Source organism: Scomber scombrus, chromosome 16 (assembly GCF_963691925.1).
Source record: "Scomber scombrus chromosome 16, fScoSco1.1, whole genome shotgun sequence".
NCBI lineage: Eukaryota > Metazoa > Chordata > Actinopteri > Scombriformes > Scombridae > Scomber > Scomber scombrus.
In genome coordinates this window covers 5,754,691-5,770,004 of record NC_084985.1, presented here as the reverse complement: position 1 = coordinate 5,770,004, position 15,314 = coordinate 5,754,691, and the positions used below count along the sequence as shown (strand labels likewise).

Here is a 15,314-nt window from a genome sequence, read left to right as displayed (position 1 = left end):
AAGGCAGATATAAATACGCCGGGCAAGAAGAAACAGGAGAGCGTGTGATGCTACACAGACAGAAATAGGACACACAAAGAAGGCATCTGATTAAAAACCCTAGAAAGATAAAAACACACATTGATCTAATAAATATTCTACAAAAGAACTCAAGAAATGAGTGTTATCGAATCCTATCTCCGTATTTTAGTCTAGACGTTACTGAGAAGATGTGAGTTATTTATGAATATTGTAAAGACTAGACCAGTTATTCTGAAGCCTTCTCATGCCAAGGACCCTGAAACTGACACAAATGATGGCATAGACCCCCATTTGATAAGACTTTGTCTGAGGTTCCCCTCATCTGATCTTAAAGATTTTTCTTTTTTGGATGTTTTATTACAGAAAGTGTAGGAAACACGATGGAGGCTTCTGGCACAACTTCCCCTACTTCCAAGGTTCATGGAAAAGGAAAAAAAGTCTGAAGAAAGTAAAGCTCCATAACACTCTACAACGAATAGGAGAACTTCATTAACAGAAGTTAATTTTTTTGGCTTGTGGCATCATCAGGGTCATCATAAAACACATTACAAGCAGCATTGATATAGGGTATTTAAAAACAGAAAAAAAAGTCAAAAAGGTAAAAATATATATATATATATATATATATATATATATATATACAAAAAATGACCAATAATGTGCATCCAGATATGAATCAGCCAATGGGCAATCCACCAAAGTGGGTTGGGTACATGGTCATGTGACTTCAGGCCAATCATTGTCCCAGACAGGCAGGGAGGCAAGAGGAGTATCTAATAAATTACATGGGTACCACCTCATTTGGTCTAGTGAATATGTAAAGAATAGCAAAAGCTTTAAAAAAAAAAAATTAAAATAAAAATTAAAAAAATAAATTCATTTTGTTTGATATGATGAATTTATTTCTCTTAATCTTCAATTTTGGACATTCAACCCCCCTGGTCTGTTCAGAATGTATATTATCTATTTCTGTACATTTAGTATGAAAACTTTTTTGTTTCATATAAATAAAGAAAGCCACTAACTGTAGTGCATTATATAGAGAGTAGTGAGCGACTTTGGACACAGCCAAAGTATTTCACAAAGCATCGCGAAAAGTAGTGTACAACCGATGGTCACTAACCAAGCAATATTTACCATCATGCATTACACTGAGATAAAAATGATAGTCCACAACCGGCATTGATGTATCACGTTTTAACTGTGATGTAATTAACGGCGCCTGAGTAGTGTCCGAAAGTGTTTTTTCTTTCTGCCGATGAGCTCCCTATATAGTCCACTATGTTGGACTCCGTAGTGACTAGGGAGTAGGGAATGAGTGAGTGATTTCGGACACAGCCTTTGAGTAAACTATATAGGGAATATAGCACTACAAAATGGCATACTCACTATGTAGTGCACTATATAGGGAGTAGTGAATGATTTCGGACACAGCCATAGTTATATATCGTTCTCATTGTGGACGGCCCTTTAATCTTCAATTTTGGACACTCATATTATCATGTATATTATCTATGTCTGTACATTCAGTTGTTCCATATAAATAAATAAAGTTAAAAAAAAAAAATCGGGGCTGAAGTCCCAAAAGCCTCCCCTTAGCTTTGCCCCTGTTTGGGACCCCTGGAGAGACTAACCCCTAAACCCAACCACTGACTGACCTAGACACTGCAGTTCCCACTTTTTACCACCTGGTGGCGGTAATGCACCAACTCGTTGTTGTGCTTACCGCCAACCAACCTGCAAAAAAAAAAAAAAAAGCGAAGTAGAAGAAGAAGAAGAAGGCTGTGTGGAGAGCTGGAGGGAAAAAAAAGGGGAGAGAAAAAAAACCAAGAAAAAAAAGGCATTTCTGAAGGGTTTGAGGGGCGGATTTGGACAAAGTTTCCCAACTGTCCCGACCCGAGGAAGATCCGGGGGGGTTCACGGGGAATCGATTCCACCGGTAATGAACTGAGGAGTTATAAATGTGCTGTTTAATGAAGTGTTTTATTTTTCAGTGTGTCTCAGAGCACCATCGTCCCGGCCGCCGGAAGTCTGCATGAAGCTGCGTCTCCTGCACAAGCGTCGACGTTTTTCTTTTTTTTTTTTTTTTTTTTAGCAGCTCCCTCCTGTCTTGTTTTTTTTTTTTTTTTTTTTTATTCTACACTTTTTTTTTCTTCTCTTTTTTTTTTATTTTCTCTCAGTGAGATGAGCAGGGAGGAATGGAGGCTGCAGACAGAGAGCGGGGATGTTTGTGTTTACCGAGCAGCAGATGAATTTACAGACAGGCCTCCTTGTAGCTAAAGCGAACAAAAGGAGAGAAATAATGGAGGCTAAGCTACCCCTCCTCTCCTCCCCGTGTCTTCTCTCGTCTTGTTGACGTTTGTTAGCCATGTTTGTTTGATGTGAAGCGGATATATGTCTCACTATAAGCCCCCTGCAGTTTGTACTCATCTAAACTGAGTGCTGCACTGAGAGGTTTTTTGACTATTTCTGCTCAGCTTTTTGCAGGATCAATCCCTGCTAATGTTAGCCCGCTGCTAACTCTACCACCGTGCAGCCAGCTTGTGCCCCCTCGTCCAAAAATGGCTCTCAGTGCACTGAAACATTGACTTAGATATAGACTTTTTATTATTATTATTACACTAACTACCCCCTTGTTTCAGACGCCTTGTTGTTAGTCGGTATATATGATTATAACATGAAAGGCTTGCCCACTATTTGTGCATATAGGTTGTGCAACTGCAGAGGAAGCAGCGTCAAAACATTACATGAGTTTTGCATTGCTAAATGTTTTGCATGTTACTTCAAATGTTTCTGATTTTATTTTATATATACATATATGTGTGTCTTAAGTTTGTTATGTTAAAGGATTATTTATTTATGGGTCTTTTACTGCCCCGTGGACTTTTATCAGTCATGTCCAAGTATGTTAGTTCGGCTTTACTAACATGTAATTACATGCATCCTTTTCTTGGTATTTGAGCAACATGGCTATGCATGGCAGTCACACTCTTTTACATGCATACAGGAAGCCAAAACTTTTTTTTGGATGTTGGTCTATAATCGTAGGGTAAGGGTGTGGACAATAAAGTGCAAATGCATGCCAATGTAGAACAATGAAATTACCAACACTTCCCTTTTTTACTGGGGAAATCATGTTGAGTATGTGTCAGTGGGAGATGATCAGGAAACAAGATCAGATGTTTGACTATATAAAAAAATTAAAAATAGGCTTTAATCTTTTTTTTTAATAGTGAGTGTTGTCTTCAACAAACCATAGGCACTCTTAGAAAGGATGTTACTTTTGCATCTAGTTTGGGAGATCTCTGTGCTACCTTTTTAAGGGATAAATAGTTAACATTATGACACACATTTGTTTGGTTGCTAAACTGATTGACATGTCGCTAAGGAAGCAATCGCTCTAAGATTGTGTTATTTATTTAATAACACATGCTGTCTCAAATACTAGTAGGGAAGTGCGTGGTTTTGTTGCTAAACGTAAAAAAAAAGAAAGCCTCAAAGACTGATTATCAATAGTGTTTTCTGTCCTCCTGTAGATTTCTATATCCATCGCTCGTGGAGTTGAACATCTTTGCCTGATTCCTTTCACATCCTCTTCTCTGTAAATCTGATCAAAAAAGTCATTTTTAAATGATAAATTACTCCAATAAAGCACAAGAATTAAAAAATTGCCTTTCAATCAAATTTGTAACAGCCATCTACATTATTTGAATGGGATTCCCACAAATGATGGTCCATGCAATGTGGCTAATTTATTACCATTCCACACTAATCCCGACATTGGAAAACTTTAACGTGTTCAGTGTGTCAGCCGGTTGAGGAGAGGATACGTGGAAAGGAAACAAACTAAGATGATTGAAACGCAGCCATGCATGGTCTCGTTTCACATTAACGTAACAAACGGAGCATATAGTAAGAAGGAGGAGGACAGGTGTATTCTAAGTGTGTTGCTTTTTAATTACAGAAATAATGGACGATTCCCATTTCAACTCATCATACTTTTGGTCTCCCGTCCCCACTGTACAAGGACAGGTAGAGACAACCTTATTGTTGGAATTGTCTTAAATACACATAGTATAGTGGTATGTTCTATGTCAAAAGAAACCCCGGAAGCGATCATCATGACTTTTGACTGTTTATGCAAACGAAAAAACAACAACTTTCAATATTTTACTTTAAAAAAACATCAGACACTGACTTGACCCGTACATGTTGTTAATGACGCCATTAAGAGAGAAAAAAAAGTGTGAGTGAAGTTGGCTTAACCTCACATTAGAAGTCATTTGATGTGAGTTCTTGAACAGCCGAGGATTGATTCAATCACATGATCACTCCTGTCCCTCTCCTCTCTCATCTCTTCAACCCCTCTTTGACCCCCCCCCCCTTTTTTTTTGTCTTGTTTTACCTTTTTTTGCATCTCACCATGCTTTCGTTTTCTCTTTCTCCCGTTGCCTTCTTCTACCCAACGTGGATCTAACCCATCATCGACTCCCGCCCTCGACAACCTCCTTCTCGCCTCCCTTTTTTCCCTGTCCATCCTTTTCCTTTTGCTACCCATCCCTCCTTTCTTTTTATTTTCTTTATCCTCCATCACACATGACTTCTGTGTTAACTTTGTTGCATCTCCCCTCCTCATTACCACTTACATCTCCTCTGTGTGCTCCTTTGTTTTTTCCTCATCTAAACTTAACTCATCCTTGACTCCACCTCCGTCGCCTTTCCTCTTCTTCTGTACTTCCCTAAACTTCTTTCAATCTGCCCTTCCTTCCTTTTGTCTTTCCTTCCTTCCTCATACACCTGTCTCACTTCCTTCCCTACCTTTGTTCTCCGTCACCTATTTTCTCGTGCATTTCATCCTTTAAACTCCATTATATCTCCCAACCCTTTATCCTCACCCATCCCTCACTCCTATCATCCTCCTTTACTACTTCACTCTCCCTACCTTCTCCTCCCCCTCCCCCCTTTACTATCAACCCGCCCCTCTACTCATCCCAATCTAGATCGAGAACGCCATGTTCCTGAACAAGGCGAAGGAGCAGCTAGGTCCGGACAAGGGCAACGGTTCCTCCTTCCCTCACCCCTCGTCGTCGTCCACCTCCTCCCCCCACTACCCCACGGCCGTGCTTGCCATCCCGGGCTCGATGGACCCAGGGTCCGGGTTGAGGCTGGTCCCAAAACAGGAAGGAGGTGGGGGTAACGCGGGAGGAGGCGTCGGCGGACATATGAGTGCAATCGGGCAACACCTGCATCAGTCGCACACCACCCAGAACGTGACTGTGGTACCCGTTCCCTCGACGGGTATCATGACCGCAGGTCAGTGGGGTACTGTGATGATTTTTTCTTACTTAAATCACAACATCACCCCACTCCATTTGCCATTATGTATTTTTCTGTATTGTCTTATTGTGTGTTTGTCTGTTATCTGTAGAAGTTTGCATGAAAATCAGGAACACTATAATTATTAAACTGTAGCTACTTATCTTTCATTCTTTGTATCCCTCAAAGTCAGCGATTGGAAGGTTTTTGGTTGGTAAAGAGTATTAATCTGAATTGTGGAGTTAAATTTAAGCCAACAACCTGGCACTGACTCAAATGAATAGTTGGTGCAGCATTGACCCTCGTACAAAAGTATGTTTGGTGGCGCTGCAGGTTATTCTCACAGCTCCTATTGTTAGCTACTCTTAGAGGAGAACGGTAGCTTAAAATAACTAGATGGTGAATGTAAAATATGTTGTTTTGACCAATCGGGCAGCCAGATCACAGTTTCTCTTCCTCTTAGCGGGGTTAGTCATCACAACCCCTCAAGGCACACTGGTCCCCTCTGCCTCCACGCAGTCATTTGTAGCTGGACACCCCACTGCCACCACCATGATAGTGTCTACAGTGCACCACTCAAATGCAGGTAAAACACAAGTGCCATTCATGTCACCTATGTCATTTCAACATGTGAATAGAAACTGTACTGTTTTGATGATTTTATAAGCATTTCTTTTTTTCAAGCACTCTGGTTATATATATATACAGGACTGTGCAAAATCTTAGGCCACCGCCATCATACAAAACAGAAAAAACAGGAAGTATGTATGTATTCTAATAAAGAGACTAAGAAATAATTATATATGTTCATTATAGCATTGCTAAAACAACAAATCTAATGGTGGCCTAAGACTTTTGCACAGTATTGTGTATTTTTTAGCTTTATTTGTCAGGATTATTTTGCTTTTTCAGATATACTCTCATCAAGATTAACACAGTAAAACTCTGTAAAACAGCATAAACATGATGAGCAGCCGCTGTAGAGCAGATGAGGTTGAGCACAGAAATTCAAGCAAGATAAATTATTTCAAATAGTAAAGCTTTGTCTTCTAAATATTTAGATTTTTTTTTAAAAACATTTCTCTTCTGAGGTGAGTTGAAAGTAAACTGAGGCCAGACACTCCAACCTCATTTGATTTGAATGAGAAAATCCGGTTTCCCTCCTGCCATTCATTTATTCCTGCATTTTCTGTATTGTTACATCCCTGCACATGAAAACACACACACACACACACACACACACACACACACACACACACACACACACACACACACACACACACACACACACACACAAACACACACACATTTGTATATGTCCATACTCTTTAGTAAGATTGGATATTGTTACTAATCAAAGCGGTACACCCCTGCACAAAGCCTCATATAGATGACATGTAGAACTCAAAGTATCTTCAATGGATACTGTCTTCATCTTCACCCAACGTTCCCCACACCATCTCCCCTCCCTCACCCTCTTATCCGCTGTCCTCTGTCTTTACCTGCCTCTTGTTTCCAGACAAGAAGAATGACATTGGTGTCCCCCCTGCAGTTGTCATGCCGACGCCAGGAAAGCGAGGCAGGAAGAGCAAGCAGATGATGAGCCGATTGGCCGGAGTGGGTGGAGTCCTCCCTCCAGGAAGTGACGCATTAATATTGGCACACCTCGCTGCTGGTGGACAGGTGAGGGTCTCTTCTTTTAGTTTTTTCTCTTGCTTATTTTCTTTGTTGTAGTACTTACTGGTATTATACAATAAATATTGTTGACTTTCTTCATATCTAATATCTGATTATTTTGTTCCAGCACCATACTGCTGACCCCTACGACCTGTCAAATGATGAAGATGATCATACCAACAAAGATGGCCCTAAATCCTACAGGTAGGGGACAGTTGTCTACACAAGAGAAACAATGTAGTTTTTGTGATGTAACACATTTATATTAACATTTAGAGCTACCTCTAACACCACATTAAATCTTCATGATTACTTTTTGTGCCATGAAGGTTTTGTTTTTCTCTCTTTCTCCTCCCTTTCCAAGGTGTCGGATGTGCGCAGTGACATTCTTCAGCAAGTCAGACATGCAGATCCACGCTAAGTCCCACACTGAGGCGAAGCCCCACAAGTGCCCCCACTGCTCCAAGTCGTTTGCCAACTCCAGCTACCTGTCCCAGCACATCCGCATCCACAGCGGGGCCAAGCCCTACACCTGCACCTACTGCCAGAAAACATTCAGGCAGCTCAGCCACCTACAGCAGCACACACGGTACTGGTCTGGGCTGGGTGGTTTGTTGGTCCAGTGTGTGTGTGTGTGTGTGTGTGTGTGTGTGTGTGTGTTTGTGGTTTTTGCCTTTACATACATGTGTGTGTTCCTGTGTGATGATGGATGGAGGGAGGAAGGTGTGGTGGGTTGGGGATGTGCTGGGGTGTCAGGGGAGAGTGTTGACAGTGTAAAGCTCTTTTGTGCACGGTCGCACATCACCTTTGATGGTGCAACACTTGTTCCAAATTTGTAATGAATCCATGTTATTCAGCTTGTTGTTATTAGGTATTTATTAAGGAAATCTAGCTCCTTTCTGCACACTGATCATCAGGACAGGAAGCAAACATTTTCATCATTAAATTAACAGCTGCTTTGCTCATTTCATTAACTAAATTTCAGCCTGTTTGGATGTATGCTGATTAAGTGTGTGGTCGAGGAGGTCAATTTATAGCCCCACTTAATTTAGCAGGTGATAAAATTGCTGATGTCAAAAGTTTTGCTTGTTCCCACATTGATGTTGCCTTATGGTTTTTCCTTGGATCTGCCTCTACCTTCACAAAAATCCCCCTTCTTGTTTTATGGCACCCTTTGGACACTTTTCACCGTCATTTGAACTGCGTATATTTAAAACATTATATCAACAAATGAATGTCATGTAAAATCAGAAAAGCAGTAAAAATATAGTTTAATATAATAAATAATATATGATCAGACTGCAGAGATAACCACAGGGATTATCAAATAATGGAAATGTAACCAGCTGGAAAGTTAGGCTAATTTTAAATACACAGTGTTAGTATATTTTGCTTGAACTTAAGCTATATGATAATTTAAAACTACACGTCTTCCTCCTTGTATCTTAATAACATCCTAATAACAGATTTCCAAATGGTCAAAATCCCAAAAGTTGCTCATCAGACTTTGAAAATGTCTTTTTTTTTTGGCACTAATCTTATAAATTACTTAATTTGGCCTTTGATCTTGTGATTCACCTTCATCATATTGTAATTCCTTTTTTTGCCATGAACTGGATTTTTCTGTGGGTTTAAGGCCATTCATTTTAAATATTAAGAGGCGCTCCACCGGCCCGCCACCCGTCCCGAATTAACCTTTCAGTTAAACTGCAGTCAGACACATTTCACACTCCACTCAAATCAGGGCACACCAGATGGAGAGAGAGAGAGAGAGAGAGAGAGATTGCGCGAAAGAGAGAGAAAGAGAGAAAAGTGTGACTGTGCTTGCTTATGTTTTTGTTCTGTGTTTTCACAACTCAGACACAGCACAAAGAGCACACTGTCAAACTTAATGATCTACGATCAACGCTACTGATCGCAGATTCATATCACCTGAACGCATGATTTGGTCCGCGGTTCATCATGAAGTTTGGTCATGCTGTAGCCTAAAAATCTCTCGCTGTTTCTCTCTATTTTATCTCTCTCTCTCTCTCTCTCTCTGTTTTTCTTTCTCTCCAACCTCCCCCGACCCTCCAATCCTGGTGTCCCGTGTTAGAAACCACACTGAGGCCAAGCCCCACAAGTGTCCCCACTGCTCCAAGTCGTTTGCCAACTCCAGCTACCTGTCCCAGCACATCCGCATCCACACCGGGGCCAAGCCCTACACCTGCACCTACTGCCAGAAAGCATTCAGGCAGCTCAGCCACCTACAGCAGCACACACGGTACTGGTCTGGGCTGGGCTGGGTGTGTCTGAATGACCGGGCATGTTTATATGTGTGTGTGTATGTGGGAGTAGGTGCACCTGTTTATGTCCATGTGTTTTACAGAGGAATTTGACTTTTACTTGCACCATCTGTCTTAGTATTAAATATGCTGTAGGTAAGATGGATAAAGAGTGACACAAAGGATTAATAGACGAATGGACCTATGTGTTAATGTAAAGAGGTAAAAGATCCAGCCTGTATTGTGGACAGTGAGACTGATTGAAGAGCGGAGGGATAAATGGATGATTGCTGGGAAGGAAACACACTTTTTTTGCATCTATACCACAACAGCTGATCGATCTCAAAATTCCCTAGCTGCTCTCACTGTGTTAGTAGTGATTATAGCATCTCTCCATTTATAAAGGTGTGTTACAATGTCTGTCTTCACGTTGACAGTAGGTTAGCAGTCAGCCGTAGCTGAAGTTTGGATGGCTTGATCGATTCCTTGTTAGCACAACACTCTCACTGCCTCACTTTCTGTCTGCTGAATGAAAGTACACAGTCTAACCTGCTAATGTTGTGTGTAACTGTGTTTTTTAGGATTCACACTGGTGACCGGCCATACAAGTGTAACCATCCTGGCTGTGAGAAATCTTTCACTCAGTTGTCCAACCTACAGGTAAATTATCTCTCACATTTCATCCTTGCCTGCTCGTCTTTTGTCCATTTGTTGTCTAACTTCCCAAAATATGAATAGAAATGAATCAATGTGACATTTTTTTTGCCTCACTCCAGCCAGTGTTCCTTCCTGTATAATGGTTAACTTTCTTTCTCAAACAGAGGTTGGGTGCGGTTAATAGTTTGGCAATGTGTCAGAATAGTAGTGACGCTTTAGCTTGCAGCATTAGCTACTGTATATAGACTAGGTTACATGTCAGTATCAGACATATGTGAAATCAGATGATGGCTTCTTTATTGATGGATCATCTATCCTAAGTAATGACATCTTGCTTTATTTTATAGTAAACTGTAGATTTTCCTCCTCAGTGAGCCCGGTTCTGTGAGGATTAAATATTTGTGGCCTCAGTTGAAATTTGGATAATAAATACCAAGTGCAGCATGGTAGGTCTTATGCACATGTATTGCTTGGATGTCTCCATACGCACCTGCTATTTTAGTTCATGTATGTGCAGCAGCAAAAGGGCGGAGGGTTGAGTGAAGGTGAATATAGATCAGTGGGTGTGGTGATTTATAAATACTTCCTCAGCCAGTCTGAAACAGCCGAGCCAATCACAGTATAACCTGATGACGACTACTCAATAAACAGGAAGCTTTTCTTCAGGTAATGTCAGACAGTTTAAAGCGTCACGACATGAACACACATCAACACAAATCTGCAGCCAAAAACAGATGGAGTTGATTTTTTCATCAGTTAGTTACTATAATAAGAATATAAATAAAAATAAAGTGATTGGGTGAAGCCATTAATATGATTATATCAGACTGACGCTATTTCAGCAATTATTATAATGCATCTCACCACGTACTTGGTCACCTAATTTTGCTAAAGAGAAAGAAGAAGAAAGAATAACGAGGCTGATGAGCTGCTAACTCAATGTCTGCTTCATAAAAAGGCAGAATATCGAGTTATAACTGACCAGTGCAAACGCAGTGAATCAATCAATATATCAGTCCTGCTGCCTTCAGTTGCTGCAGTCGTTTAATAAACTGAAGAAGCTTTTCATACAGTATAAACAGCTGTGGACAGCAGATACTGTAAGAGTCATCCACATTCATTAATAGATCAGTGCAAACTGATCCACTGCTTTAACTACATTAAATATTATTTTCCGTGCCAATTTAGGTTGGAGAGGGTTTAATTATTTATAATATTTTAAATTAAATTATAAAGTATTCATATTTTAAGCATGAATCAGTTGTTGAAGCACGTCTGCAGCGATTATTTAGTTTGAAAAGCAGGTCGTAACAACTTTATTTCTCGTCCACACTTCTCTTCCTACAGTCTCACCGTCGGCAGCACAACAAAGACAAGCCGTTCAAGTGCCACAACTGTAACCGTGGTTACACAGACGCTGCCAGCCTGGAGGTGCACCTGTCCACACACACCGTCAAACACGCCAAGCTGTTCTCCTGTGGCCTCTGTAACCGATCCTACACCTCGGTAAGACGTTACACCTGCCGATCGGTTATCACATTAATGAGACTCACAGAACTCTGATAGATTATTATGACAGAGGAGATACATCATGTACTTCTGCTTTATTTGAATAGTACAGTTAATATGTAGCAGGATTTGATTTAATGAGTATATCAAGTTTTATTTATTGTCTTTGAGAATGACAGTGTTTGTCTTGCATCCCCATTTAATAATTAGAGCCCGACCTATAATGGATCTTTGGGGCCGATGCCAATACTGATATTAGAGATTTAAAAAATTCCAATATCGATATATTAGTTGATAATATTATATGTATAGAATATATAGATAAACACACATTATTTTGTTATGATCCCTCAAATGTAATGAAGGTATGATATTTTACAGGTTTAACTAAAACAGTAAACTTCTCCAGGAATTTAATAATTAGGATTAGCTATGAATAAAAAAACATGCAGAACAAAATAACAACAACATATGCATATATTGAACTCAAATATACATAAAATGCTGCCTAGATAACTTTAATAAAAGGCCACATATCGGTCAACATATTCATCAATACAGATATATCTGTGATTGGCCAATATCAGCCGATTATATCTACTAATAATCTCAATAATTATAATAATAACATTTCTTACTAGTCATTCACATGAAACACATTTACAGGATATATTTCATGTATGTATAGAAAGTAAAAAATTCTCATGTTCTGTGTCTTCACGTCTCTCTCTCCTCTTCTAGGAGACCTATCTAATGAAACACATGAGGAAGCACAACCCCGACCCGCTCACAGTGGCGGCGACAGTAGCTGCTCAGCATGCCCAGGGCCTCACAGGCGGAGGAGGCGGCAGGGGCCGGGGCCGCGGCCGAGGGAGAGGAGGACGAGCGGGCCAACTCCAAAACCAGGCCCACCCTAACAACCCCAACCAGAACCAGAACCCCGGACCTCCCGGCAGCTACCAACAACCCCAGCAACCCACAGAAGCTGTAGTTCAATGCCCGTTTGACCTGCATCAGTACAAGACTGTAGCAGCCAGCGAAATCCAGTACAAACCAGTCAGTGTGGCTGACCTGCCCGTGGCACACAAAGACCTCTGCCTCACCGTCTCCACGTCAGCCATTCAGGTGGAGCACATGAACTCATAGGCTGCGTCTTCCCAACCTTTGTTTTTTTCTTTTTCTTTTCTTTTGGAGGAATTGTCTGCAATGTAAAAAGGTCCATATGAACAAGTAATTAAAATGTATTCCATAATATATTCCTCTTAAAACAAGTAAACATTGACTAAACGGGTGGAAGACTTCACTGCCCTACGACTTTGCAGATGATGCAAATCACGTGGTTTTTAAACTTCTGCAGTCTTTATCGAATCTGATCACACAATAAGACGCTCAAGGGGACTCAATTTAGATTCACTTTCATGTGGCTCTCAGTGACGGTTTCTGAAAGGAGTTTATCAGGTCATGTTTAAGATACAAGTCCAATTTTTATCCACCAAGTGGCTTTTTGTTTTTTGACATTTCCCTTCGTTATAAGAAGCTTTAATGCTGAGTACAACATTAAATTACTTGTTTAGAAGACAGATATTTTACAATGTGCTCTTTCACTCCTGAGCCCACTCATGCCAAGGATCTCTAAAGTAGAAATGCTGGTCTTGGACATCGATAGAAGTATTTTATTTCTTAGCCTGAAGCCACATTCCTGCAGTCTGTAGAGACCTTCAGAAACAGGAAATGGGTTTATCTCCTGAACACACACTAATCTGAAACTGCTTTTTGGCTTTTTGGATTGTGATGAATGAGACACTGATTAAATCCTGACCCGAGTTTCCCCCTCTATCTCATCTTGAATCTTAAATTCACTTTTAGTCCATTAGGAGTGAATAGACTCATTATTCTCTTACAGTGTGGTGCTTTTAAAAACATCATAAATGCACTGATCCTAGACCAGCAGTCCTGCTCTGAGAATCTTGATCTTCAAGGCTCACTTATGTCTAATCTCATTGCTTTCTGACATCATTGGAGGATGAAGATCACAGATATTTTACAGTGTAAAACATCTGTAAGATACAAAAACAAGACCCCTCTCTGCATGACTGTAGTGCAGAGTATTGTCTTATTTGTTTCATTTTTTTAACAAATTCAGATCACATTAATCTGAAAATTCTCCATTATTAAATTGAAACCAAAACAAAAAGGGAGTGAGAAGACCAGGTATCGATGATTTAAGACCGTAGAGATTCACAATAGCAACTAAGACATCACAGCAGTGGTATTTGTTGGGAAGAGAGGAAGAACTAAGATTTTAAGTGAATTTATAAAAAAAAAAGTGTTTTGAATGACACTGTCGATGTGCCATGGACAAACAGAGGGTGGACCAGCCTGAGGACGGATTTCAAAGGAAGAGGAGCAGCAGGGAAGGAAAAGGATGCAGTGTTATTGTGGGTGTTTCCAGTTTCCAGTTTCCCAAACCATGCTGTCCTTTAACGCCCTCCTCCCCATTTTTAGAAAGCGAGGAATTAAGGAACCCTTTCTTTGTCTGAGCCCAAAGGATCGAGGAGAAGAAGAAAAAAAAAGAAAAAGAAAAGATAGACAGAGCAGTTCAAGAATGCACTAAACGTGAGGAATCTGCTGCCGAGCAAAAACAGAAGAGGAGAAAGAAAAAAAAGGGCTGGGTGGGAGGGGGGTCATAAAGAAAGCACTTGATGAAGCTTGTACTTCACCGCCTATGTTTGTCATCGTTGTATTTTTTTTTATATATATATATATATATATCTCTCTCATGTGTATGTATTTTTCTACCAACAGAGGAACGTGTGAACGAGAGAGAAAGCAAAGTGAGTGCATGAATGTGAAGGGAACAAAGAGGAAAAACTCCTAACAGCGTTTTTTTTGTGTCCCCCTTTTTTTTTTTTCTTTTGTTACTAATCAAAAAAAAAGAACATTTACTACCCTCCAATGAGTAAAGACAGCCCTACTCGGCATTGTCGGGGAGGGGGTTGTTGTTGGGGAAATACTGATTGTGTGATAAAATGGCTGACAGGTACTGTTATCAATCTTTTTTTAAAGAACTTTTCATACATATTATTACTACTTTCATTATAACTATTGCAAATGTTATCCACATTATTATCAATCTGAGGCATTATTGTATTGCAGTATGCTGTACATAAAATAGATAGAAAATACTTTTTTTTTTTCATCTGTAAAAGGGAAGTATGTCCTGTGAAAAGCATATACGGAAACTAAAGGAACTCAAATTAGCAAGTACCAAATCAACGGCGGTGTCCCGGGTCACCTTTTAGTGCCATGTGTATCATAGCAACATCTCAAGTCTTTAATGGTGATTTCAGACCCTAAAAGTCTGTTAAATAACAGGAAAATGTGGTTCTCTCTCTTTGTAGTATGACTACTCAATTTTTGAATGCAGTTTAAAATCACTGTCACTCATAACTCTTGGTGATATTCACCCTAATTAAGATTAAATCAAAACTGTAAAGATTTTCCCAAGTCGACTATTTGTTGTGTGTTTATACTTAAAAGACTTAAGTTTTATTAGGCCTGTTTAACAAAGATAATCATGAACATCCGTCACTTCATGAACTGACATTTCCTCTCAGCACTTGACCCCATTCAGAGGATCTAAGCGAGCACATCCTGATGTTTTTATGACATTAAACGAGACATCAGGTGACCCGGGACACTGCCGCCATGTTTTTGTGCACAAGCTATCTCTACCCAATCAAAAAAAAAAAAAAAAAAAAAAGTTTCAAGCAGCCGGTACAACTGGCTGTTTGTCCTCATGTATACTCCTCCCTGCATTTCATTGTGTCTTTTTATGAAAAAATAACACATTCTCAATATTCTTGTTAA

The 15,314-nt window shown here is 40.0% G+C and overlaps 1 protein-coding gene across 5 annotated transcripts; it reads left to right on the top strand.

The window, feature by feature from the left end:
• Nucleotides 1-1,828: 1,828 nt before the first annotated feature.
• On the top strand, nucleotides 1,829-14,383 carry znf384a (zinc finger protein 384 a). 5 transcript variants are annotated; one of them, XM_062435539.1, is made up of 11 exons: nucleotides 1,829-1,960; nucleotides 3,986-4,053; nucleotides 5,022-5,343; nucleotides 5,801-5,923; nucleotides 6,857-7,020; nucleotides 7,142-7,218; nucleotides 7,379-7,603; nucleotides 9,110-9,277; nucleotides 9,860-9,938; nucleotides 11,283-11,441; nucleotides 12,186-14,383. In XM_062435539.1, the coding sequence occupies exons 2-11, from the start codon at nucleotides 3,991-3,993 to the stop codon at nucleotides 12,588-12,590; spliced, it is 1,785 nt and encodes a 594-aa protein (XP_062291523.1). In that variant the 5' UTR covers nucleotides 1,829-1,960; nucleotides 3,986-3,990; the 3' UTR covers nucleotides 12,591-14,383. The 5 variants fall into 5 exon arrangements, with proteins under 5 accessions (XP_062291523.1, XP_062291524.1, XP_062291525.1 ...); XM_062435540.1 differs by lacking the exon at nucleotides 1,829-1,960 and adding an exon at nucleotides 2,128-3,070; XM_062435541.1 differs by lacking the exon at nucleotides 1,829-1,960 and having other exon boundaries at nucleotides 3,081-4,053; nucleotides 5,022-5,334.
• Nucleotides 14,384-15,314: the final 931 nt, after the last annotated feature.